The sequence below is a fragment of the Dasypus novemcinctus genome, chromosome 6 (genome assembly GCF_030445035.2).
Source record: "Dasypus novemcinctus isolate mDasNov1 chromosome 6, mDasNov1.1.hap2, whole genome shotgun sequence".
Classification (NCBI taxonomy): Eukaryota; Metazoa; Chordata; class Mammalia; order Cingulata; family Dasypodidae; genus Dasypus; species Dasypus novemcinctus.
The window spans coordinates 131,051,755-131,077,664 of NC_080678.1; the positions used below are offsets into that span (position 1 = coordinate 131,051,755).

Genomic DNA, 25,910 nt, shown 5'->3' on the forward strand with positions numbered 1-25,910 from the left:
TTATTGGACTTACCCCACTCAGCTAACATGGAGTTGAAGAAGGTCAACCACCACACCATGGAGCCTAGAGTGTCTACAACTGAAAGCAGGAGGAGTGCATCCAGTATCCATGTGGAATCTAAGCCCCCACTTGACATAGATGTGCAATGGACACAACCAATCCAATGTCCACAGAGAAAATGTGGCATGGGTGTGGGAAGGGTGGCCATGGTAGCTGCTGGGTGCGGGGAATGGGAGGAAGAGATGAGATGGGGAGGCGTTTTCGGGACGTGGAGTTGTCCTGGATGGTGCTTCATGGTCAATTACGGGACACTGTAGATCCCCCCAGGGCCCACTGGATGGAACGTGGGAGAGTGTGGGCTATGATGTGGACCATTGACTATGGGGTGCAGTGATGCTCAGAGATGTACTTACCAGGTGCAATGGATGTGTCATGATGATGGGAGAGAGTGTTGCTGTGGGGGCAGTGGAGGGTGGGGGTGGTGGGGTTGAATGGGACCTCATATTTTTTGAATGTAATATTTTTAAAAATAATAATTTTAAAAAAAAGGAAAAAAAAAAAAAAACAATGGGGAAAGGCTTAGAATTGGCCAGAATGGAGTTTGAATCCTACTCTGCCATGAACTTCTCTGTTGAGTGAACGTGGGAAAGACAACTCACTTTCTTGTGCCTCATTTTTCTTATGTGAAAACTGGGAATAGTAATAGTCCCCACCTCATAGGGTTATTATGAGAATTAGATGAGTTAATACCCTCAAATAGCTAAGAAGACTACCTGGAACAAAGTAAGAACACAGTGAGTGTTTGCTATCATCATCATCATCATTATTTAAAGCCTACTGGGAAAATGAGATCTTTGGAGCTATAGATCCAATATAATATAAATAAGAAACTTAAGTAGATCCCTCATTAAGTTTCTGTAGTTAGTTAAAACCATGTTATTTGTAATTTCAGAGAATGAAGTTTGCTATAATAAATCTTTATCTAGCTCAAAAAAAAAAAAAAAAAAAGAAAGGGAAATCTAATTTACGTTAAAGAAGAAAGACCTCGAATCAGAAACCGAGGGAAGGCTCTAGTAAAAGAAGTGCCAACCAAACCCAAGGCAAGAGAAGGAAGGAAATAACAAAGCTGAGGGCAGCGGTAAATGCAATAGAAAATTTTAAAAAACCAGACAGAGAAGCAGCAAAACCAAAAGTTGTTTCTTTAAAAGATCAATTCTGAAATCATACAGCTGAATGACAGAGAAAAGAGAGGAGATGCAAATAATCAGCCCATCCACTTGGGAGAACTGCTTGCCTGTATCTACTAAATTTTAAGCTATGCAAACCCCCTGACCCAGTAACTCCATTTCTAGTTTTATACCTGCACCCCCAAAATGAGCAGGAATGAACTAAAACGCAAGAACAAATCTCAAAACATAATGTTGAATGAAAGAAGGCAAACACAAAACAATACTTTCTTTCTAATTCCCTACAGAACTGAGGAAAGGTTTCTTTTAAAACCGTAGGGTTTAAGGCTGCATGGTTAGCTGGTTAAAAACTATAAAGAAAACTAAACAAGTTTTCACCATGAAAAAAAGAAAGTTATTTTTGGTGGGGTGGGAAGAGGTAGTAAGTGGGACGGGCGCCAGGGAAGGCTCTGGAGAGGCTGGTCCCGCGCTCGCCTCTCGGCCCGCGGCCCCCCGCGCCCTGCCTGCCCCCTGCTCGCGGCCCCCCGCGCCCTGCCCGCGGTCCCCTCCCCCTGCCCGCGGCCCCCCGCGCCCTGCCCGCGGTCCCCTCCCCCTGCCCGCGGTCCCCCGCCCCCTGCCCGGCGACCCCCGCCCCCTGCCCGCGGCCCCCCGCCCCCTGCCCGGCGGCCCCACGCCCCCTGCCCGCGGCCCCCCGCCCCCTGCCCGCGGTCCCACGCGCCCTGCCCGCGGCCCCCCGCCCCCTGCCCGCGGCCCCCCGCGCCCTGCCTGCCCCCTGCCCGCGGCCCCCCGCCCCCTGCCCGCGGCCCCCCGCGCCCTGCCTGCCCCCTGCCCGCGGCCCCCCGCCCCCTGCCCGCGGCCCCCCGCGCCCTGCCCGCGGCCCCCCGCGCCCTGCCCGCGGTCCCACGCGCCCTGCCCGCGGTCCCACGCGCCCTGCCCGCCCCATGTCCGCGGTCTTCCGCGGGACCCCCGGCGCCGCCGCTCGCCGCGCAGTGCGGGGCGTCCTCGGCAGAGGGCGCGGGCGGGTCGTGCTTGGCGGGGCCTGGGCCCCCTGCCCCCCGCATCGCGCCGCCCCCGGCGGGAACCGTGTCCCCACGGCGCTCTCGACCTGGACGCGGTGCGCTCCCGGCCTCGGCGCGCAGGTCGCCCAGCAGCCCACGAGAGAAGCGCGTGGTCAACAGCAGAGCGCTGACAGGGTGGAACCTGGGCCCTCGCCAGGTCGCGGGGCATCGGCAGTGGAGAGGCCGACCCTTCACTCGGAAGGACGCGGACAGGGGCGGCGGCGGGAAGGGGACGCTCCAGGCAGGCCCCGCGCAGCGGCCAGCGCCCCCGGGGGGAAGGGGTCAGGGCACTGCAGCGGCCCCCTCCCGCCGTGGGAGTGCGCGGACCCTCAGGAGGTCTCCCTGGCGACAAGTAACGAGAACGGTAGACTCTCGGGACGGCTGGAATCGGATTCGAAGTCCAGCTCCAGCAGCAGCGCGGCCTCCTGGACCGTCGCTCTCCTCCTCTCTGAAGATGGGCGCGGCTGTGCAGATGTAACAAGCCCGTGTAAAGAGATCTAGTGCAGCTCCCGAGATCCAGTTCCTTTCTGCGCCCCCTCCACTTTGAGAACTATACCTTGTAAGATAAAGCCAGAAGTGGGGGAGGCGACAGTGATTTGGGCAAATTGTTTCATGGATAAAAATTAAGAAAAAAGCATAAGTGGTAAATATTAAAATCCGCCTTCCAGACGGCATGCTAAATTCAGTTTGCCCGTTCAACTACCAAACCCCCTCTGCAGGTAGCTTCTCTCTGCCCCTTGGATAAAATCTAGGGCACGCCTTTTAAATTTCTGGCCACTCTTGGGTAAGAAAAAATTTCTCCTCTAACTTCTAGTTCCAGAAGCCGTCTCTGTGCAGCACTTACAGTGCTCGCTCTCAGGTGAAAAAAGTTCCAATTTCATTGCAAGTTCAGGCTTCCCCTGCCCCCTGTGCCCCACCGGGTTCATGCACCAGGCGGCAATGCAAAACGGGCTTGGAGTTTTTCTTTCTCTCTCCACTTGCTATCAGTGGTTTCTGATCCATCCTTCCAGGTCTGCAGGAAGCAGGGCACCGAAACAGGCCGGGGAGGTTGCACTGGAGCTCGAGAGGAGCTGGATGGCTTCAGGGGCCTCCTCTCTCTGCAGGTCACGTCCCTCTCGTTCCCTTGACCCGGGCTCGCCAGAGTGAGCGGTTGGCACACAGCACCTCGGCCCTCTAGAGGTCTTTATTAGATTTTCTGGCAGTGGCAGTCTGGAAATTATATTTCCCAGACACACTGATGAACGGGGTTCCAGACGCTGCCAAATGTGAGACTGGAAAGCAGAGACAAGAAGAAATAATCGTTTCTTCTGTTGACTCTGAACTTATAACAGCCAGTGCTTGCAGGCTCTTACAGGAATCTGGGCAAAGAATTCCATAATGAAAAATAGAAAAATGCGTAACAGGCCAATGGCTGTGCAGATTCCAGGCCACCCTCATGATGGGATGCTAAACTGGTATCAATCTGTCAAATAGTGCATCTGCCAGCAGCAAAGCCTCCTCCTCCGTGGCAGGCAGACAAGCAGAGGCTCCTGCAGTCCCCATCTTCAGGCCACCCCCATATGCAACCCTGAATTTTCCACCCAACTTCTTCTCTCCTCCCTGGAGCTCTATGGAGTACCACCTAACTTTGCAGCTCCTGTCACAAACAGTCAAGGGACAGAGAGGTAGAGTCTGTAGGCTGACCCACTGTTGACTCAGATACTGGTGTTTTCAGACATAGACTCGAAAGGCAAAATGGAGAGTTTTATCAAAGCACTGGAATCTGTAAGAAAGAATCAAATGGAAAATAAGAACTGCAAAAATGCAATAATTGAAATTAAGAACTCAATATATGGATTAGTGACAAATTAGACTAAGCAGGAAAAAGATTTATTGATCGGTAAACTAGGATAGTATTTCAAAATTAGCCCAAACACAGAGATAAAGAATATGAAACTTGCAACGAACTAATAAGAATTTCCTGAGAATAGATCTAAAGAATGATATGCAAGAATATTTCACTGAAAACCACAGAACAGTTCCAAGGAAACTTACAAAAGACCTAAATCAATGAAGGAACAGATTATATTCATAGATTGGAAAATTCAATATTGTGAAGATGTCAAATCATTCCCAAATTAATCTCTATACTCAATGAAATCCAAATTCTAGTACTTTTTGGGTAGAAATTGACAAGCAGATTCTAACATTTTATGGAAATACAAAGGAGCAAGAATAGCCGAGACAATTTTAGACATGAACAAAATCGGAGAACTTATACTTCTAGGCATAAAGACCTATTAGAATGCTAATTAAGGTAATTAAGACTATGTAATCTTGGTGTAATGACAGACTAATGGAATAGAGTAAAAAACTCCAAAACAGACCACACATGTATGGTCACTTGATTTATGACAGAATTGACAGTGCAGGGCAGTGGGGAAAAGATTGGCTTTTCAATAAATTATCCTGGGTCAAATGGATAGTTTCAGGGGAAATATGAATCTGATATCCTACCTCAAATCATATACAAAAGTCAATTCTAGATTGCTCATAGAGTTGAATGTGAAAAGTAAACATGCTCTACTCTCCAGTCCAATGGACTCACCCAGGACAACTAACAAGGAGCTGATGATGGACAACCACCACACCAGGGAGCCGAGAGATTGTACAACTGCAAGCAAGAGAGTCCCATCCACCCGCTGTATAAAACTGAAGCCGCCGCCCAGTTAGAGGTGGAATGGGCTTCACCATCCCAGAATCCTCAGGAATGGGGAATGAACTATGGATTAGCGTGGACTTACTGGTATTCTACTATATAGACTTATTGTGATTCTTGCACTGGAAGAACTTATGTCATTGTGGAGATAGTGGCCACTGGAGGTTCTGAGGGCAGGGAGAGGACAAACAGTTGTAATACAGGGCCATTTTCAGGACTTGGGAATTGTCCTGAATAACATTGCAATGACAGATATACAGGCCATTATATATCTTGCTGTGACCTACAGAATTGTGTGGGAGAGAGGGTAAACCACAATGTAAACTCTAATCCATGCTTAGTGGCAATGTTTCAAAATGTGTTCATCAATTGCAATGAATGTACCACACTAATGAAGGATGTTGTTAATGGGAGTAAATGTAGGCCATGGGAGGGGCAGGGCATATGGGAATCTCCTATATTGTTTATGTGACATTTATGTCATCTAAATATCTTTTTAAAAAATTAAAAATTAAACAAACAAGAAAACAAAAAAGGTAAAACAAAAGTTTCCAGATGATAATTTGGGAGAGTATTTTTCTGACCTTGGAAGAGGCAAATATTTCTTTATGAGCACAGGAAATGGTGCCAGCATAGAGCACATTTTGATAAATTAGACTACATGAAAATTATGAACATTTGTTCATCAAACATTAAGAAATATTAAGAAGCATTCACATTAAGAGTGAAAAGGCAAACCACAGACTTGAGAGAAGAAATTTGCTATACATGTATCTGACAAAGGACTTTTATCCAAAATATATAAAGAATTCCTATGAATCAGTAAGAAAAAAGAGAATCTATTAAAAATGGGCCAAAGGGTATCCAAATTCCTACAAATGTATGAAAAAAAATGCTGTATACTTATTAGTGTCTGGGAGACACAAAGTAAAGTCATAATGTGATATACAACTCCTCACCCTCCAGAATAGCTAAAACAAAAAGACGGACATCACCAACTGTTGGCAAGGATGGGGAAGCAGTGGAACTCCCGTGCATAGGGGTATAAATTGGTACCACCACTCTGGAAAACAATTTGGAAGCATCTCATCCCTGTGACCCAACAACTGGGTAGAAAAACCTAAGAGAAATGCATACCTATGTTCAACAAAAATTTATGGACAAATATTTTTGGAGCAGCAATATTCATAATAACCCAAAGCCGGAAACAGCCCAAATGTCTACCTCCAGTAGAATGGATTAAGAAAATGGTGGTATGTTTATATCCTGGAGTTCTGTACAGAAATGAGAAAAAAACAAAACGAAACAAATTACAATGACCCAATGAAACAGACATCTCTCCCAAACATAGTGAGTCCAGATACAGAGGAGTACATGTTGTATGTTTCCTTTTATTGAAGATCAAAACCAAGCAAAACTAATCCACAGCCTTAAAAGTAAGCCTAGTGGTTCCTCGATGTGGGTAAAGATGGGGGGCCATGAAGGGGATTTCTGGGGTGGTAATATTTCCTTCCTGACATCAGTGTTGGTCACACAGAGTCTTCCACACTGGACTCTTTGTTATGTTTTGTGTTTCCTTCTGTGTGTACGGTACCCTTCAAGAAAACATTTACTTAAAACAAAAAAAAAACAAAAACACCCTTTCTGCTCAATCCCCTAGATTAGCTTCTGTTTTCCCCACTAAATCCTGGTGGATTCACCAGCTGTAACATTTCCTCCAGCTGGTTGCTTAGCCCCCCGGCACCCACAGTCTGCTGCTTGCTTCCTTCTGCCGGGGTCACCCTGGACAGGATTTGAGACAACCCCAGGCCACCTCTCTCTGGTCCACAAGATGTACTTCTGTGCCCCACCCCCACCCATGTCTGCAGACACAGGCCAGCCCAATAGAGCAACCCCTTTGTCATTCCAGTCTGTTAACTTGAATTGTGTCCCCTAAAAGATACATTGTAGTCTAGCCCCTAGTCCTGTGAATGTGGACTTATTTGTAAATGGGATCGTTGAAGATGTTATCTGTTCAAATGAGGACAAACTGGATTAGGGTGGGCCCTTATCCAATAGGATTGGTGTCCTCGTAAAGCGGTGAAATTTGCACGCAGCCAGAGGACAGAGAGGAGAAGGCCACCTGACGAACTCGAGATGGAGTGATGCCACCATGGGTGTTGATCACCCACTGGAAGCCAAGGAAAACACCTGGAAGCACGGCCCTGCTGACTCCTTGACTTTGGACTTCTAACCCTCAGAGAACAGAGAGAATACGTTTCTGTTGTTTAAGCCACCTGGTCTATGGCATTTTGTTACAGAGCCCTGGAAAACTAAGATGCCATCAGAGCAGAGAGCCTTCTGGCCTCTTGCCATTTAGATTTTCCAAGAATGAGTCAGATACCAGTCCACTCTGTCCTGCAAAGGGGACACTTACCAACTGTGATGGTTAGGCTAATGTGTTAACTCGGCCAGGTAATTGTGCCTAGTTGTTTGGTCAAGCAGGCACTGGGCTAATTGTAATACAAGCAATTTATGGACTTTAGTCACCAGTGAGTTTATTGCATTGATGTCTGATTACATCTACAATCAACCAAGGAGACTGCCATCAGAAATGAGTGACATTTTATCCAAACAGTTGAAAGCTTTAAAAGGGGAAGTGATTTCAGCATTCAGAGAGACTTTTCCAGCTTGACTTTGGACAGCCAATGTCTCCTGGGAACTCGTCAAGCCTTCATCACAGCCCCTGGTTTGTAGCCTGCCTGTGGAATTTGGACTTGTGCACCCACATGGTCATGCGAGAGAATTTTATAAAATCTTATACTCTTTACTGATATCTCCTGTTGATTCTGTTTCCCTGGAGAACCCTGACTAATACAGCTTGGTACCAGGAATGGTTCTTGAGGAAAGAATCTTAAACATGGGATTTCTGTAGTTCTGGGAGTTTGGGAATTGACTCTGTACTCTAATTGTACTCAAGGTTACTAAGGATTCCCTTTCCAATAATCAAGAGGCAACTAACAGTCCATGGTGTGAGTTGGCAATGGAGATATGCAAAATATCACCACCGGATCCCCCTATTTCCATGCTTATAAGAGGCAAGGGTCTGGGTGAGAGTGTTTCCAACACCTTAACAGAGTTTTGTGAAATCAAAAGGTACAAGGTATCAGCTGGGTCCTCCTAGATACTCTGGATATAGTTACAAAAGAAAGAGATGAGCCAAAGTCTTCAAATTTGCAGCTTAAATGCTGCATGAATGATGTGAAAGTTTCTTTGTGTGCTCTGAAAGAAAATCTTTTATGCAGCCGCAGGCTGTAGATCTCTGAAAACCAGACTCAGAACCTCATTGTACGAGCAGCACAACCTCGCAGGGTGTCTGCTGTTAAAGTGAAGGCATTGGAAAGGAGTGGAACTCTAAGGATTGGGATGGGAACGTATGGGATGATGATGATATTGGTGGGGACACTGGAACCCTAAATTCTGCTGAGACTTTGCCAGATAAACCTGTGGTGGCCTGCTCTGTGCAGACCACTTGTCAACCTTGTATCACCCAGCCTCCAGCCTGCTCCACGGAGTCCAGACTCCTCCCAGCCCTGAGGAAGCTACCAGCCAACCTAAAGCCTGCACTGCTCAGCCTCAGGCCTACCCCACAGAGTCTGGAATTCCTGCTAGCCCCCAGGGCCAGCCAAACTCTAGCATGCACTGCCCAACCTCTACCCTGCCCTGAGGAATCTGCCTTCCAACCCTTGCCTGAAAAGATGAGTCCTGTCTCAGCAGATGAAAATGCAAAGGAATGCCCTAAGGTCAGTAGCTTGCAAGGTATCTCTCTCTCTCTCCCCCCTCCCTCCCTCTCTCCCTCCCTTCCTTTTTTTTTTAACCAAAGACAATTCTTTATTGTATTTGTCATGGACATTTGCATGGGTACATCAATTTCAGGAGAAATTGGAATTTAAGAGTTTCCTGCTTAAAGACCTTGGTTCTGTCTCAAAATTACTTACAACTAAAATATATTTACCTTTAAAAATACATTTAAAAAAAACTCATATTTCAGAAGCTCTTTGGCAGTCTGGCAAGAACAATGACAGAATCTAATGGGTGATACTATACATGCCTGACCCAGAAAGTTTCAAACTTCTCTTGGCTGTGTTGGTAAGAACGGCTGCGAGGTACTCAGTGCAAGTGGAGGATGTGCCAGCCACGCTGGTCCAGATGGTAATGGCTTATCACTTCTCATGGTCCGAATGGATGATGGGACTTCAAATCCTGCCCCTGTCACAGACAGATGACCTGCCTGAGGATGTAATCTCTTATCTCTTGGGCTGAGCGGGTGCTGCCAATGGAATCTCTCTGCCTGACCAACTGTTCTCTAGCACTCCCTTCTCTGAGACCTTGTGGCAGACAGTACTGCTCCTAGCAGAGTCCTTGGTTGATCACACTGGGAACCCCCTTCAGAGTTGCAACCTTACACCTCATGGTAGGATGCTGCAGTCTTCAACATCCTGCAGTGAGCCTGGGACCCATCTCCCTCGGGTTTGCACGTGACCCACGGTGGGCCCGGGGAAGGGTGGCCTGGCCCTCAGGGACCTCAGGCTCCTGCGGCGGCCCCCACGACGACAACTGCGGAAAGCACAAGGCATTTCTAATCCTTCTCCTTACTCACCCCCACCACCTTTCTTGTCTTCAAGACCTGTTAGTAGGGGAAGTGGACTTGGCCCAGTGGTTAGGGCGTCCGTCTACCACATGGGAGGTCCGCGGTTCAAACCCCGGGCCTCCTTGACCCGTGTGGAGCTGGCCCATGTGCAGTGCTGATGCGCACAAGGAGTGCCCTGCCACGCAGGGGTGTCCCCGTGTAGGAGCCCCACGTGCAAGGAGGGCGCCCGTAAGGAGAGCCACCCAGCACGAAAGAAAGTGCAGCCTGTCCAGGAGTGGTACCGCACACATGGAGAGCTGATGCAACAAGATGACGCAACAGAAAGAAACACAGATTCCTGTGCTGCTGACAACAACAGAAGCAGACAAAGAAGAACACGCAGCAAACAGACACAGAGAACAGACAACCGGGGTGGGAGGGGAAGGGGAGAGAAATAAATAAATAAATAAATAAATAAATCTTAAAAAAAAAAAAAAGACCTGTTAGTAGACTAAAATCACAACAAGCCTCCAAAGGCAAAATACAAAGTGTGACCCATGAAGAAGTACACTATACTCAAAGAACTGCATGAGTTTTCCAATTTATATAGACAGAAACCAGGGGAATATGTGTGGGAATGGATACTAAAGGTATGTGATAATGTTGGAAGGAATATAAGGTTGTATCAGGATGAATTTATTGACATGGGCCCACTAAGCAGAAATTTTGGACTCAGTGCTGTAGCTCAAGGGGTTAGAAAGAGCCCTAACAGTTTGGGTGACTGATTGAAACATGGACCAAAAGATGGCCTAGCACGTCTGAGGTTGAGATCCCAATTTGCCTTGGCATACAGTAGAAGACAGGATTCCAACCTTAGAGAGACTGGAAAGCTAGAATGGATTTACCATTATGAGAGCTGCCCACCCACCCCAGGAATGTCCAGAGGACACACCTTTAACCAGGACTCCGAGGACTCGATTTGTAAGATTAACTCCTTCTTGAAGAGGCCGCTGGTTCCTCTTCTTTGCAATACAGATATTACGGTAGGAACTGCTGTAATGGAACTAGAATCGTTAAACATTATGGGGATGATGAGATCTTGGGTTGGAAAAGTCAGGTATTGGCAGTTAATCGCCAGAAAAAAGTGGGCAAGGCTACCACAAAGAAAGGCAGACTCAAAGCAGCAGTCAGAAGACTCTGAGTCACATACGGTTATGGCATTAGCTAGTAGGTCATGGGGTGCCTAGAAGTGAAATAGGTGGGCAGTCCACTAAATTCCTACTTGATCTCTATAAGCAGAAGCATTCTAGTTCACATGAACTAGAACTAGAACTAGAACTCTTGAATTACAGACACAGAGAATAACAGGACTGGAAGTTAAGACGGTCACCCCGCCCTTTTGGGCTCCCTGTGCCTCTGAATCAACAGGCAAAGGGAATTACTGCACTGGCTGGGTGATTAACCCAGATTATCAAGGGGAAATAGGACTGCATCTACACAATGAGGGTAAAGAAGAGTTTGCCTGGAATACAGGAGATCCTCTAGGGCATTTTTTTTTTGAAGATTTATTCTATTTATTTCTCACCCTCCTCCCGGCATTGTTTGCGTTCACTGTCTGCTCTCTGCATCCATCCACTGTGTGCTCTGTGTCTGCTTGGCTCCTCCTCAGGAGGTGCTGGGAACCAAGACTGGGAACTTTCATACAGGACAGAGGCACCCAATCACTTGAGCCACTTCAGCTCCCTGCTTTGTTGTGTCTCTCATTGTCTTTCCTCGTTGTGTCTTCTTCTTGTGTCATCTTGGTGTGTCAGTTCACCATGCCTGCCTGTCACCCCAGCACACTGTCAAGTTTCTTGTCTTCTCTAGGAGGCCCTGGGAACTAAACCTGGGATTTCCCATGTGGTTTGTGGGAGCTAAATCACTTGAGCCATATCTACTTCCCTAAGAGGTCTCTTAGTACTGCCATGTCCTGTGATTAAAGTCAATGGAAATTTCCAACAACCCAATCCAAGCAAGACTAACGATGGCCAAGAATCTTCAGGAATGAAAGTTAGGGTCACCGCACATAGCAGTTTATGAATTCCAAAAATAGATATTAAATTATATTTGTAAACTGCTCTGTTCCTCTGGGTGTGATTAAATTATGATTAGGGCTTTGATGAGCCAGGTCAGGAAATGGAGTCCCCGGCCCCTTGGTGGACAGGCACTCACAGAGAAACCACATCACAGAGAGGGGAGGTTGAGTTTTGAGCTGGAGCCTGGGAAGTAAACACATGTCAGAGAGCAGAGCAGTGCAACTGAGCCTGGAGAGAATCAAGCCCCAGGGAGTGAGACAGAGCCATTCACCTGATAGTCTACAGCTGGCCTTGTGGAGAAAGCAGAGCAGCTGAGCCCAAAGAGAAATAAGCCCTGGGAAGGGAGGGATCCAGGAAGCCTGAGCCCTTGCAGATGCTGGCAGCCATCTTGCTCCAACATGTGGCGATAGACTTTGGTGAGGGAAGTAACTTATGCTGGATGACCTGGTAACTGTAAGCTTCTACCCCCAAATAAATACCCTTTACAAAAACCAACTGATTTCTGGTATTTTGTATCAGCACCCCTTTGGCTGACTAATACAAAATTTGATACTGGAAAGTGTGGTTGTGCTTTTGCAATTATCAAAAAAGCTGGAATGGTTTTATAAAAGGGTAAGAGGTTTTTTTTTTTTTTCCCGAGGGATTGTGAGATGCTAGATGGAAGAAGCCTCAATTGCTTTGAAGAGACTGTTGATGGTAATATGGACTCTAAAGAGATCTTTTATGAGGCCTTAGAAGTTAATGATAAAACTATTATTGGAAACTGGAGGAAAGGTAATCTGTGTTTTAAAGTTGTAGAGAATTTAGCAAGATTTGCTTCTGATGTTATGTGGAAAGAAGAGTTTAAAAATTGCGAGCCTGGGCATTTAGCTGAAGAATTTTCCAAAGTAAACTCAGAGAATGCACCTTGGCTTCTCCTTGCAGCTTATTGCAAAATGCTAGATGAGACAGAGAAGCTGAGGACTGAACTGTTGGGCACAAAGAAAACAAAAACTGATTCTGGAAATTCCAAGCCTCTGGAAATCAAGTCCCCAGATGATAGTGCCCCATTTGAAGACTTAACTAAACTTGGAACTTGTAAATCAGGATTGAAGATGCAGTTAGCTAGGAAAGACTTGTGGAAAGTCTTACTATATTGTGGCTTGGCCCCCAGCTTCTTGCATGCCAAACCAAGTTTTTTCAGAGAGATGTATGAACAAAACCACTGTCAGCTTGAACTACAAGGGACATGGAAGGGAGAGACTGAAGGGGCAATGACTTCAAGAGGAAAACGGGGGAAGCGGAGATATGGAAGTAAGACATCTCCTCGGGCAAAGAGAGGAGCCTACCCATGTGTCCAGGGAGGGCGAGTTGCCCTGGCACCTGAAGAGGGTGGACGCTCCCAGCCGGCCAATGTTCAGGGAGGGCCGGCCTTGCACTTTCCAGGGTACAGGGAGGGTGGAGGGCATTCCCCACGGATTAGGGAGGTTGGGTTGGTGCCCCAGAGGCCTGAAAGGGGCAGGCTGTCCCCCATGGGTTACTCGTTGCTCTGAGAGGGTTGGGCCTGTATGCCAGAGTTAGGGATGATGTTACCTTCACTCCCTGTACAAGGGGGGTTGAGACTTTACCCAAAGATTGGGTCAAGTGTGGCAATCGCCACAACACTCTTGGAGGGTGGGGTCTGGAGTTTGGCTGACACCCTGATGCTTGATGAGCGTGGAACCAAGGAAATGGCCCTTGGGCAAGCCTGTGGAAAGGGTGTGTCCCCATGTGGCCCCAGGGAGAAGAAATCATAGTCTTAAGAATGACTCTCAGACTTCAACATCTAATTGAAGTAGGTCATGCAGGTTTACTGAACTGTAGAGAACCCATGACTCATGTTTCCCTCCCAATGTCTCCTTATGGTAATGGAAATGTTTATGTTTTGTCCATTTGTGTATTGGAAGCAGATAAATTGTTTTGTAAGTTCCAGAAGTCTACAGCAGATGGGACTTTGCCCCAAGACAAACTGTATTTCTTTAATCTGATTGTGATGTGACTCAGTACTTGCATTGTTACTGATTTAAGGTTTCTTTTGAATATTGTAATGTCTTTTTGGAATTCAGAAGGTGGAGTATAGCAGTTTGATATGGTTTATGAATTCCAAAAATAGGTATTGGATTATGTTTGTAAACTGCTCTATTCCTCTGAGAGTGATTAAATTATGATTAGGGCTTTGGGCCACATCAGTAGGATGTTGGGCCCCCATCCCCTGGTAGGTGGGGACTCACAGAGAAACCACACCACAGACAAGGGAGGTTGGAGTTTTGAACTGGAGTCTGGGAAGTAAACATATGGTAGAAAGCAGAGCAGCTGAGGCCAGAGAGAAGCAAGCCCTGAGAAGAGAGGGACCCAGGAAGCCTGAACCCTGGCAGACACCGGCAGCCATCTTCCTCCAACGTGGCCACAGACCTTGGTGAGGGAAATAACACATGCTTTATGGTCTGGTAACTGCAGCTTCTACCCCCCAAAAATACCCTTTATAAAATCCAACTGATTTCTGGTATTTTGCATCAGTGACAAAGGCTAGGGGCGAGGTCATAGAGGCCCAAACTCAGTGGAACATCCAGGACTTGCTTTTGCCAAAGGTGCTTCGCTGAGTAAGAAAAGGAGCCGATGCTGGTTTCAAGCTTTTTTTAGTGGTACAGTAACAATGCATTCGCTCTGCTCCGGCCAAGGGGAAACCGAGCCCAGCGGTGGTAAGGGGAAGACACCAACGGCCTGTCCCAGCAACAGGGGCGGGCAGGCTACCTTGTCCCTGCTCCTGACCTCCAGCCCAGCTTCAGGGAGCTGAGCGTGACTTGAAGGAACTGGCATCTTCCATGCATCTCCCACCTCCCCTACCCCGAAGCAGCCACGGAGGGGCTCTTCTAGGGAATGCTCTCGGCCCTCTGGGCTAACATTCTGACCACCTGCTTTCACAATTTCCTGCCCAAAGGCGGAGCCCCAGAAGCTGCGTCCTGCTGCCCAGGAGAAGCAGCCCAGCCCACCACCGGGCGCTGGAGGTAGGCTGCTCACTGCTTTCTCCGCCAGGCTCTGCAGCCGGAAGTCTCATTCCTCCGGAGCTTTCCCTCCGATACCGAGTGGGCAAGCGGTAATGCCCAGACCCTCTTCTACACACGCAGCTCGGAGAAATGGGAACCAATTCTCAGAATATGCATTTATCGCGGACTTGCTGAAGTCTGTGCTCTGGACATTTTCCCTATTACTTCCTCCAGGGAAGTTTGTTTCTTCTGCTATGCCGCTAAAAGATGCAAGCTTAGCCTCCACAGGCCATTGGCTTTAGATGGTGAAGTTCACCCTGCAGGGGCATCCGGACTATACAGCTATGCTAACGCCAGTGTACAGAATATTCACTCCACACGCCCGAGCGCCGGGTCCACATCAGGGGACGCGGGGCTGGGCGTCCACATCCACACAGCCCCGCGGGGGGGAAGCTGGAGCGTGGTGGGAAGGCTGCAGGGCTTTCTTCCCCCTCTGCCCTCCTACACGCCAGCGCTCCTGCCTCCACCGGGAGCTCGGGGAGATGGGGGAGCCCCGAGGGCCGTGGGCAGCGGCGGGCTCCGGAGGCGGGCACGAGGCTCCCGGCCCGTCAGGGCTCGGCGGGGCGGCAGAGCGCGTGCCAGCGCTTGGCCAGCTCCTTGGGCTTGCTGACCATCTCGTTCCAGTGCTCCAGCTCTCGGCCGCGGGCGTACATGTAGGGGCCCACGACCACCCGGCCGAGCGGGAGGCCCTCTGCGGAGGAGGGACGCGGTCATCCTCTCCGCCGCCGACCCCCCAGGGACTTCTCCCCCTCATTCACGCCTCCCCGCGGAGGTGGCAAGCCCTCCCCCCGCTGTGAGCTGACGGCTCCCCGAGGGGCCCTCCTAGGACGACACCTCCAGAAAGACCGGTTTGGGACACGAGGGACGCTCACCCACCAGTCGCCACTGTGGAGCCAGGGTCTTTGGAGCTGAGCCCCGGGCCATGCCCTGATGGCTCTGCTCCCCCAGACAGCAGGTGGAGAGCCAGGACAGGAGAGCTGGCTGGGGTGGGGGGGCTCAACCCTATCCTCACCCACCTTTCCCCTCTCCCAGGACCATAAAGGCTGGCCTGGAAGGCCCAGGAAATGCAGGGCACCCAGTGGTCCATGGGCCTTGGGTCACTTGGCTGGCAGTAGGCAGCCATCTCGCCCACCAGAGGCCAACTCCAAGCTCTTCTTTTTGGTACCATGGACAGGGCCAAGCCTTGGCCTCAAGCTGCGGGCGAAGCTCAGCTCTCCGGGCTAGCAAGCTGTGTGCTATCCCAGCCTCTCTGAGCCCTGGTGGCCTGAGCTTGAGCTCCCTCAGGGGGTCCCAGACTCAGAGGGAACACTGGGGGCCTTCAGCCCTCCTGCGCCCCGGGGGTGGGGGGAGCGGCAGCCTTACTGTCCCCTTCGGAGCTCTGCAGCACCGTCAGGCTGAGGCTGGCCGTGTCCAGCTCGGCGGGCTCGGCCTTGAAGCTGAAGGTCTCGTTGTACACGGGGTTCGCGGAGCCCAGCACCGCCGATGTCTTCTTGCACTTGACGAACTTGTTGTGGTTCATCAGAGACACTTTGACAAACACACCTGCAGGGGGCAGTGCAGGCCACTGGCTGGGAGAGGCGGCGGAGCCCGGCCCCCAGCCCGCCGCGGGTCTGGAGAGGAGGGCGCCGGGTCCCCCTTACACGCTGCCGCGGTGGGGAGGGGGGCTGGACAGAGGAAACGGTTGATGGGTGGACGGCTCCAGGGCCGAGGAAATGCCTGGCTCCTTCCACCTCCTTCCCCTTTGCCTCCAGGACGCTCCACGGCAGGGCCAGCCCTTGCAGAGCCTGGCACCGCCCCATCCCTGCCTGTGGGAGCACTCGCTCGGTCCTGGCCCGCTGGGTCCTCAGGCTCCCGTGCCCCCCAAAGCCTCATTCAGAGGGCTAAGTTAATTTTTCGGGGGGCTCAGATGGTTTTGAGGTGGGCAGCAGGAAGTCTGAATCCCAGCTTGCGTAGAGTGATCCCAATGCCAGGCCAACAGGTGGCCAGAAAACCCCTTCTTGAGGGACCCCCATAGGTGGGGTGGGTGGGGTGGGCCAGGGCCCCCTCTCCTGCAAAGCTGTGCCTGGGAGGGTGGGGGAGGACCGGGGCTGGCCTGGCCAGTGCCAGTGAGCAGGAGGGCCCCCGCCCCGATGGGACAGGGAGGTGCAGCTCTGGGATGCTCGGCCTGGAGGAGGGCAGATGTGGGTGTGCGTCAGCGCAGGGCTGGGGGCCAGGGGGCTGCTGTGGGGAAAGGGGGGGGCGGGACGTGGTGGTCTTAGGGGTGGGGTCAGAACCCTCGGTGGGGGTCAAGGGGAAGCAGCCTTGGGGTCAATACGAGGAAGAAGATTCTCCCACCAGAAGTGTCCCCAGAGGGGTGTGCATGGGTCTTGATAGTGAGCGTACCGTCACCCGGGGTATGCAAGCAGAAGCCAGGTGGCCAAGGGGTAGGTCGGACTCCAGCCCAGACCCCCAGACCGCACACAGGAAGAAAGGGTGGGGGGACTCACCGACGATGGCCCTGTCCTCCTGAAACCGGAGGCCCTTGGCACGCAGCACGACCACCGTCAGGCGGTTCAGGTAGTCGTTGTAGCTGAGGCTGAACTGCAGGTCGCCAAACTCCGAGGGAGGCTGGGGGAGGCCGGGACAAGAACAGCCCTGGCCGCCGGGGCGGGGGCCGGCCCCTCTTCTTCCCAGGCCCCCACACCCGGGCGCCACGACACCCAGGAAGGGAGTGCTTGCTGCCTTCCTCCCACCTTCCTCTCACCAAAGCCTCTGCACCACCTTCTAGATGGGGAAACTGAGGCCGGGAGAGTTGAAGGGACCTGCCCAAGGCAGAGCCAAGGACTCAAGCCCAGGTCTGTGGGACTCCAAAGACCCCGGGGAGCCCCCTGGTCCTTCCTGGGGGGTGGCGGGTAAATATTTCCCGTGGCTGGTCCACCTGGGGATCACCTTTCACTTCTGTGGACCCAGGTGGCTGTTTCCAGGTTGCGCCAGGTAATCTGACCTCCGGGACAAAAGAACCACAGGCCTCCGGCCCTGCTTCCGGCTGCCCCGCCCCTGCGCCCGGTCTCCCCAAGCCCCGAGAGCGGACTTCCGGTGGGGCCGGGCCCTCGCCACACCTGTTGGGTGCCCAGGGCCGCGCTGACCCACGGGTGGCGCAGGGCTGGTGACCCTGGCCTTTACCTCCAGGCTCTCGGCCTCCAGGTCTCTCCAGATGACGCGGCCGCCGTCGCCCGCCAGGGTCTCATGCTTCAACGGGAACAGCACCTGGCCCAGGAGCTGGTGCTTCTTCTGTCTGTCCACGTGGTACACGGAGAACCTGAGCACCCTCTGTGTGACGCTCTTGCTGGACACCTGGGGACGGGGACCCGAGCCAGGGGCAGGCACGGGGGAGGCGGGGAGATGGTGTGGCGGATTGTGGACACAGGTGTGTTCCGTCAGGGGTGCCTCCCCAGGGACCTGCACACCCCAAATCCAGGGGACCCCGCCGAGCAGCGGGCAAGTGGGAAGTGCCCCAGGAGGGGGGTGGGAGCATCTGCTGGAACCTGGCTTCAGAGCCTGCTCCACGGACTGGCTGCAGCCCCCACGCCGTGCCCACCCCGGACCCAAAGATCAGGCTTTGAACTGGACGCCGCCCCGGTGGTTTGCCTGCAGATGACAGCGTGAGGAGCCCGAGCTGGCTCAGAACCCTGCCTGTGTCTGCTAGCTGAGCCCGGCGAGGCACGGCTCTCCCCGCGACCCCTCGCCTGGAAACGGGGATAACTGCTCTGACCCTCTGGGTGGCCCAACCCCGAGGCGGTTCCTGACGTACAGCAGGTGCTCCGTTAATACTGATTTCCTTCTTCCCCTTCCTCTTGAAGAGGCCAGGGTCAAGTTGGGGCGGGGTCAGGGCGGGGGAAGTGACGGGTCAAGACACGTAGGTAGGACTGTGCGGGGAGGCGGCGCCGGCCAGCAGGCCCACGCTCGCACGGGCGGAAGGAGGAGGAGGGAGAGCAGGCTCACCCGCGGGTGCTCGCAGCCTGGGGACCCGGCAGGCTGGCTTGGAGGCCCCCACCCCTCTTCCCGGCTGCTCAGCTCTTCAGAACGTTTGCTCAAGGCCTCTCGGCAGGTCTGGAGAGGTCACCTGCTGAGGCTCCCAGGCCCCTGCCGAGCCTGGCTCCGGGCCCTGGGTGGAGAGTGACCGCTTCCGCTGCCCAGGCCCGGGCTGTTTCCAAGCCAGCGAGATCCCACCCTCGGCCTTCTGTGGATAAGCCCACAGGAACCCCAACTGCTCCAGGGCTTCGGGGAGCCCCCCCGGGACCCCAGGGCCTGGCCTTTAGCAGGACGCTGTTTCTCGCCTCCGGGCAGCCTGGACGGGAGGAGCCGGCCCTTCCCAGGCCACTCCCCTGCCCACATCTGTGGGTCCTCCAGGACCCTTGCTAGCGGCGGGAGGCGGGGGCTCTCCCGTACCAGGTGCTGGGGGCAGCCGGCCTGTCCCTGAGGCGCTACCTGGAAGACGAAGTGCTCGTCGAACTGCGGGCTGGCGGTTCTGCGCTTGGCCTTGGACTGCAGGAAGCGGCACTCGTCCGGCAGCAGGTGGAGCTTCACGAGGGGGCTGCAGGGCTCGGAGGGGGCTTGCAGCCGGCTCGCCTTGAGCAGCACCACCCGCAGCCGCTCGGCCTCCTGCTGGTAGTCCACCGAGAACCACAGCCGCCCCAGGCAGCCCTCGGGGAACTCCGTCTCACTCCGGTCCTCGGAGGGCCTGTACAGCTCCGGGTTGATGGTCCCCCCGCCTCGCACGTCTCCTGCAACGGAGAGGCCGGGAGGTCTGGCAGGACAGAGGGCGGCCAGGGCGCCGGGCACCCCTTGCCTGGACCACCCGTCACCTGAGCCTCGCTGGCCCATTCACTGGCCTCTCCTGACCACACGGCACCCCCTTCTCCAGGCTAAGCCCTGCCTCCCTCTCTTGCGCCGCCTCCTCCAGGAAGCCTCCTAGTGTGCACATGCTGACTCCCACCAGAGCCGACCCCTGGCCTGGCCCCCTTCCATGCTGCCCAGATGTCCCCATGATACAGTGTCACCTCTCTTTTTCCCCTGGGTGGTTCCTGGGGAGGTCTCTGGGGGCCTTTGGAGCAAAGAGGATGCTGTGTGCCAGCTCCTGCCATTTCTGCCCTCTACCCACTGACCTATCATCCGCAGAGCGAGCAGGTCAGTGCCCAGGCACACCTGGGTTCCCACGCCAGATCTGTCACTCCGTGACCTCGGAGCCTCAGTTTATGATTGTGTGCAGCGGGCTAACGTCCCCCCATCAGCCGTGACCAGGGCTAACTCCCAGGCAGCAGGCAGGGCCATGCCTAGCCCGGGCAGGGGGCCCTTGGCTCCCGGGGAGCTGGCATGCCAGGAACAGGGGTCACCGGGTGACTCTGCCAGGCCTGGGCTGGCTCAGGCCCTGTTCCAAAGCCAGGGCCCATGAGGGCGGGCCTTGGGGACACACTCACCCAGGCTGCCACTGCAGGAGTGGGGCAGGAGCGCCGGGGCTGGGCAGGGGTCTTCTGTGGCCTGGACACGTGGTCCGCTGTGCAGGGGCACCCAGTCTCGGCCTCGCAGGGAGGGGGGCACCACAAATGGCACCCCAGGGGGCCTGTCCAGAGGCAGGGAGACGACCCGAAGGTGGCAGGTGGGCAGTGCTGCCTCAGGGCGCCCAGCCCAGGGCGGGTGGCAGGGCGGGGGCTGGAGGCGGCGAAGCCGGCGGGAGCCAGGGGAGGCCAGGGCACCGTCTTCTGGAACCATGCAGGGACAGTCGCATGCACACGCGTGTGTGCACACGCTCACGCTGCCGCAGCCGACACTGCCAGCATCAGTGGGCTGCTGGAGCCAGAGCCCGGCCTGACTGGCCTGAGCCAGCCAGCCCCGGCTCAGGGTCCCCCCTCCGCCCTCACTAGGAATGCTTTCTGGACTACGACTTCTGTCCCCTGAGCCTCACTGTCCCCTGCTCCCAGCATGGAGTAGCACAGAGGAAGGCTCCGTAAAGGGGGGCTCCTCCCCCATTCCCCAGAGAGGGCATTCGGCAGGGGCCCAGATCCGGTCTCACCTGCTTGGCCAGGTCCTGCCTTCTGGCTGGCAGAGCGTGTCCCCCTGTCCGCTGGCGGGGGCCGTGGCCGGGGCGCTGGGCAGCTCCTCATAGGAGGACACGCAGAGCCGCCTCCAGAGACAGCAGCCCAGCAGCAGCAGCAGCAGCAGCCCCCCGCTGACGCCCCCGGCCACCAGGGCCACCTGCTCTGGGGAGAGAACCGCCAGGACGATGACGGCGGGGGCCCGGTCGCCTGGGTCTGGCCGGTGGGGGGCTGCCTCCCCGGGGCGCTGCCAGCTCTCGGAGGGAAAAAGCCATCTTCCTGGGGGTCCCAGGGCCCAGGCAGGCTCTTCCGGCTTCCCCTGGAAAGCGGCTGGCCCTGGCCGTGGGGTTCTGGCTGAAACGAACCATTTCCTTGTGCTTCTGAGTAGAAACCAAACCTTCTCTCGGCAGAACCCGGTCTTCCTGCCAGCACTGCCGGTGAGGGCGCCCCGGAGGGGGCACCCAGCACTCACGGAAAGGGGAACCACACCCTCCGACGGCATTCAGAGCCCTGTGCTTTGGGGTCCGGGAACCTGGGGAATTCTGGAATTCTCTAACTTGCTCTAACACCTGCCCACGCCCCTCCGCCCAGCGCTCCTCCAAGGTGAGTCCACACCTAGGGGTAGGGGGTGGGGAGGCAGCGGCCGGGTGTGGACGAGGAGGGGGCGCACCCTTTGCTTCCAGCCCCTGCACCCCGACATTTTGGAGGGATCTGGAGGGCAGAGGGCGCGCCAAGAAGGCTCCTCCTTCGGGTCCCGCGCGGGCGTGGGGCTCCCGGGGCTCGGGACGGGGTGCGGTGGTGAGAAGTCGCGACCCCACAGCTCCTTCCCGCCAGCTGCCCGCGGCGGGCCGGGCCTCACTCTCCTCCAACCCGCACCCCACTGGGAGTTCGGTCCGAGGCGGGGAAGAGGAGCAGGCTGTGCCCCGCGGCCGGGGGTGGGGAGGGCAAGGCCACTTACCCGCCATCCCGCAGCTCGGCCCTGCGCTGCGGGTCTCCGCGCCTCCCGCCGCCGCCGCGGAGCGGGCTCTTAAGGCCGTCGGGCGGGCGCGGGGGGCGGTCCCTCGTTGCGCTCCTGCCCCGCGGCGACGCGGCGACCGCGGGGGGACGGCGGGGGCAGGCACCCGGCGCCCGCCGCCTGGAGGCCGCAGCCCCGCTCCGGCGCGGCCCTGCTCGAGGCCCAGGAGGGGCACGGAGCCGACCGCGGGGCTCCGGGCCGCGCCGCCGAGGCCGAGGGCGCCCGGGACTGCTCGCGGCCCGGGGCGGGGCGGGGCGCGAGGACCACCCTTTCCCCGCCTCAATCAACAGCGCGCTCGGGCACGGAGCCCGAACGTCCCGGAAAGCGCCTCCGCTCCTCCCCGGAGCCTCCCCGGACCAGGCTGCGCCCCCTCCAGGCAAACCCAGCTCCGACCCGGGCCCGGGGAACCTTCCCGCATCCCGGCGCGCTCTCCGCGCCCGGCCCCGGCCCAGCGCCGCCTGCGTGGCCGCCCCGCGCAGACGCTTACCCTGAGCCTGGGTTCCACCTGCCCCAGCCCCGCGCCAGCCGCGTGACTTGGGCGCAAGGACTTCGGGTCTCTGGGCGCAGTGTCCTTGGCTGGTTAATAACAGGACCCCCTCGCGGAGCTCCCGCGAGCCATTTAGAGCCGTGCCGGGCCCCAGGGGCCGCGCCGCGCGAGCCCGCCAGTGGGATGGCCACTGTCCACCTCGGCGCCCTCCTTGAGCGCAGCCCGTTCATCAGCCCGCAGGCCCGGCGAGGCGCGGCTAGGTAAGGGCGCTGCGGGTCTCCTGCCCGCCCCCGGCGCCGCGCGCCCCGTCTGGGCTGCGCACCCTCCCCGCGTCCCCAGGCCAAGGCGCTGCAGGGCTGCGGGCGGCGTCCGTACGTGGGGGCTGAGAGCAGTGCGTGGGGGCGGGGGTGGTCTTGGTATTTCCTTGTCTTGACTGCCGGGTCGCAAGACGGAGCCCGCGGCCGCTTCCCGCAGGCCTGAGGGCTATATGGCGCCCGAGAGGCCGTCTGTCTGGCGTGGGGCGCCACCCCTCCGGAGCCCTGGATCGCCGGCCGGAGGGGTGGCTAGGTAAGGACCCCTTATCTCTCGAGGCTGTGGTCTGGGAGCCTTAGGCGGCCAGAGGGCAGGGGCGGCGTCGCCGGCCCCCCCACTGCTCTCTCCGGTGGGCGCTCCCAGCACACCTGGCCTCTGGGGCCAGGGGAGGATTGGCTGGAGTGTCTGGAGACCCCGCCCCGCCCGCCGAGTAGGTGACAAGCTAGCACGGTGTCTCTGGAAGTGGGACCTGGGCTCCCAAAGTCTTCCCCACCTTTCCAGGCAGATCGGGGCTGGGATCCAGTATTAGTTTCCTATTGCTGCTGTAACAAATACAGGGATTAAGACAGCACGTTCCTTAGCCAAGCAGTTCGAGAGGCCAGATGTCTAACACGTGCTGAGGCTGCGCTCCTTCTGGAGGCCCACGGAGAAGCTGCCTCGTGCCTTTCCCAGCTCCTGGAGGCCGCTGCTAGCAGCTCTTTCCAACCTCCCCCCAGCCCGCCCCAGCAGTTTTCTAATCCTTCTCTCCCATTCTCCTTCTGTTGTCTTCACATCCACTTTTTCCTGCCTTCCTTTAATGATCCAAGGTCCCTGGTGATTCCATGGGGCCCACAGGGATAATCCAGTGTAATCTCATCTGCAAAGTCCTGTTGGCTGTGTGAGGTCACACATTTGCACGCCCCTCTCCCTGTGCCCCAATCCCAGACACAGAGGCAGCTAGGGGGACCCACAGAGCCCCTGTGTGGCAACCTTCAGCTACCTTGACCCCAACCCCTCCAGCCTCTGCACGGTGGCTGGAAACACCCCCATGCGGCACGCATCCATCCACCTCCAGCCTCCTGCACCTTTGGGTCTGGGCTGGACTTGGGGCTGCTCTGGTTGTGGGGTGGGGTAATGAATGCTCCTCACAAAGGAAATGCCCATCTTCCCCCAGCCCCACATTCTGCCTTTCCAGGACCCCACCTTGGGGACAGGCACCCCCATTTCCCCAAGCCGGACCTTTGGGCTCCCTCCCCGGCCCCCTTCCCTCACCACCCACAGCTGGGTAGCTCCCAAGTCCCACCAGCTCCCCTGCACCTCTGGCCCTTTGCAGGACCCCAGGTCCTTCAGCCCAGCCTCCATCACCTCTCACCTGGAGCACTGCATCGGCCGCCTCCCGGGGCTTCAGATCCGATCCCGTCCTTCCTCCCAGCCAGTGCTCCCCTCCGCATTCGCCCCCACCTGGACACATCCTTCTCGCAGCCCTGCCGACGCCCCACGCTCCTGCTGGCAGGGCTGCTCTCTCCCCGCCCCACATCCTCAGCGCCACCCCCCCTTCCTCCGTGCTCATCCTTCAGGATGGACTCCTGCAGCTCCTCCTCCAGAGGCCCTGCACCTCCCCTGGGTGTCCTGACGGCCCCTCAGTGACCACACTGAACATGGGACTCGGGGCCTGTGACTGCCACTCGGCCCCTTCCTCCCGGTGGGCAGGGGCCCTGTCTTATCCAGCTTGGCTTCCCCCGTCTCCGTGGCCAAGGCTGTGCCGAGTGGCAGGGGAAGGGCCTGTGCGCCCTGATGCGCATCTACCCGCGTCGTCCAAGCCTGACCCCCAACGCTCCTGCTGGGCACCCACCAGCCCGCCTGGGCTCCTCAGCCTGGTGTGCAGCTCAGCTGCGCTCACTTTGCCGGCTCTGTCTCCAGGCAGCTCCCCCAGGCAGCCCACTGAGCTGTGTTTACAGCCCATGTTCGGGGAAGTGGATTTGGCTCAACTGATAGAGCATCCGCCTACCACATAGGAGGTCCAGGGTTCAAACCCCAGGCCTCCTGGCCTGTGTGGTGAGCTGGCCCACACGCAGTGCTGATGTGTGCAAGGAGTGCTGTGCCATGCGGGGGTGTCCCCCACATAGGGGAGCCCCACGCACAAGGAGTGTGCCCCTCAAGGAGAGCCACCATGTGTAAAAAAAGGCGCAGCCTGCCCAGGAGTGGTGCCACACACACGGAGAGCTGACACAGCAAGATGATGCAACAAAAAGAGACACAGATTCCCAGTGCTGCTGACAAGAATGCAGGCGGACACTGGAGAACACACACCGAATGGACAGAGAGCAGATGGGGAGAAGGTGAGAGAAAGAAATAAAAAATAAATAAAGCTTAAAAAAAAAAAAAAAGCCCATGTAAATTCACGAAAATGCTCTAATAATGACTGAAGTGATGAATGCACAACTCGGCGATTGTGCCAAATACCACTGATTGCACATTTTGGATGAACTATATGCTTCATTAAGATGTATCAATAAAATTGATTTGTTTAAAAATAAACGTGTATTTTTAAGTTGTGGTACCATATATGCAATACAAAAGTTCCCATTTTAACCACTTTCATGGGTACCAGCCGGTGCTGTTAATCACATTCACCACGTTGTGCTACCATCACCACCATCCATCACCCAAACTTTTCCATCGTCCCAGCTGAAACTTGGCACCTATTAAACAATAACTTCTCATCCCCCTCCCCCAGCCTCTGGTGCCCACTAACCTACTTTCAGTTTCTACGACTTGGCTATTGCTAGAGTGTTCATGTAGGGAAGATCACACAATATTTGTCCTTTTGCGTCGGGCTTGTTTTACTCAGTGACATGCCTTCGAGGTTCATCCCTGCTGTAAAATGTGGCAGAACTAAATTCTCTTTTATGGCCACACCACACCATCCACTCATGCACTGATGGACTCTCGGGTTGTCCCTGCCTCCTGGCTAGTGTGAACCATGCCGCTGTGAACCTCGGTGAAGTCCCTGCTCGAGTCCCTGCGCTCAGTTCTTGCGGGGACAAACCTGGGAATGGGATGGCAGGATGAGATGGCAGCTCTGTGTGTAACTTCTGAGAAGCCCCCAGACTGTCTTCCACAGCAGCTGCAGCATCATTCCCACCAGCGGAGCGCGAGGGTCCCTCTCTCTCCTCTGCCTCGCCCACCGAACTTTGCGTCTTTCCCCCTGCGCTGGACGACATGAGTGGGGGCAGGAGGGGACTCACCCTGCCAGCTGCTCTTAGGTTCCAGGTGCTGCCGTGTGGCCTTGCTTTACGCCGTGACGTCCACCCTGCCGCACGTCAGCCCTGCAGGCCTGCACCCTCCCCAGGTAA

At 55.4% G+C, this 25,910-nt stretch overlaps 1 protein-coding gene and 1 long non-coding RNA gene across 4 annotated transcripts; one reads left to right on the top strand and one right to left on the bottom strand.

Annotated features, from left to right (window-relative positions):
• Positions 1-14,266: 14,266 nt before the first annotated feature.
• On the bottom strand, positions 14,267-22,013 carry LOC101431881 (synaptotagmin-15). 3 transcript variants are annotated; one of them, XM_058299435.2, is made up of 8 exons: positions 21,720-22,013; positions 20,740-20,926; positions 20,147-20,289; positions 19,158-19,453; positions 17,853-18,023; positions 17,177-17,297; positions 16,053-16,232; positions 14,267-15,381 (listed from the first exon to the last, which is right to left on the bottom strand). In XM_058299435.2, the coding sequence occupies exons 1-8, from the start codon at positions 21,724-21,726 to the stop codon at positions 15,239-15,241; spliced, it is 1,248 nt and encodes a 415-aa protein (XP_058155418.1). In that variant the 5' UTR covers positions 21,727-22,013; the 3' UTR covers positions 14,267-15,238. The 3 variants fall into 3 exon arrangements, with proteins under 3 accessions (XP_058155418.1, XP_058155417.1, XP_058155416.1); XM_058299434.2 differs by having other exon boundaries at positions 20,740-21,115; XM_058299433.2 differs by lacking the exon at positions 21,720-22,013 and having other exon boundaries at positions 20,740-21,699.
• On the top strand, positions 21,286-25,092 carry LOC139439250 (uncharacterized). Its single transcript, XR_011649131.1, has 2 exons — positions 21,286-21,364; positions 23,888-25,092. It is a non-coding gene; the product is annotated as an uncharacterized lncRNA (long non-coding RNA).
• The last annotated feature ends 818 nt before the right edge of the window (positions 25,093-25,910 follow it).

Coding starts and splice junctions, on each gene's coding strand:
- LOC101431881 (XM_058299433.2), bottom strand. CDS start 21,263: ATGCCGTCGGAGGGTGTGGTTCCCCTTTCCGTGAGTGCTGGGTGCCCC. Junction 20,290..20,739: donor GGCAGGACCTGGCCAAGCAG/GTGAGACCGGAT, acceptor GCCTCTGGACAG/GCCCCCTGGGGTGCCATTTG. Junction 16,233..17,176: donor GGAGGACAGGGCCATCGTCG/GTGAGTCCCCCC, acceptor TGCCCCCTGCAG/GTGTGTTTGTCAAAGTGTCT.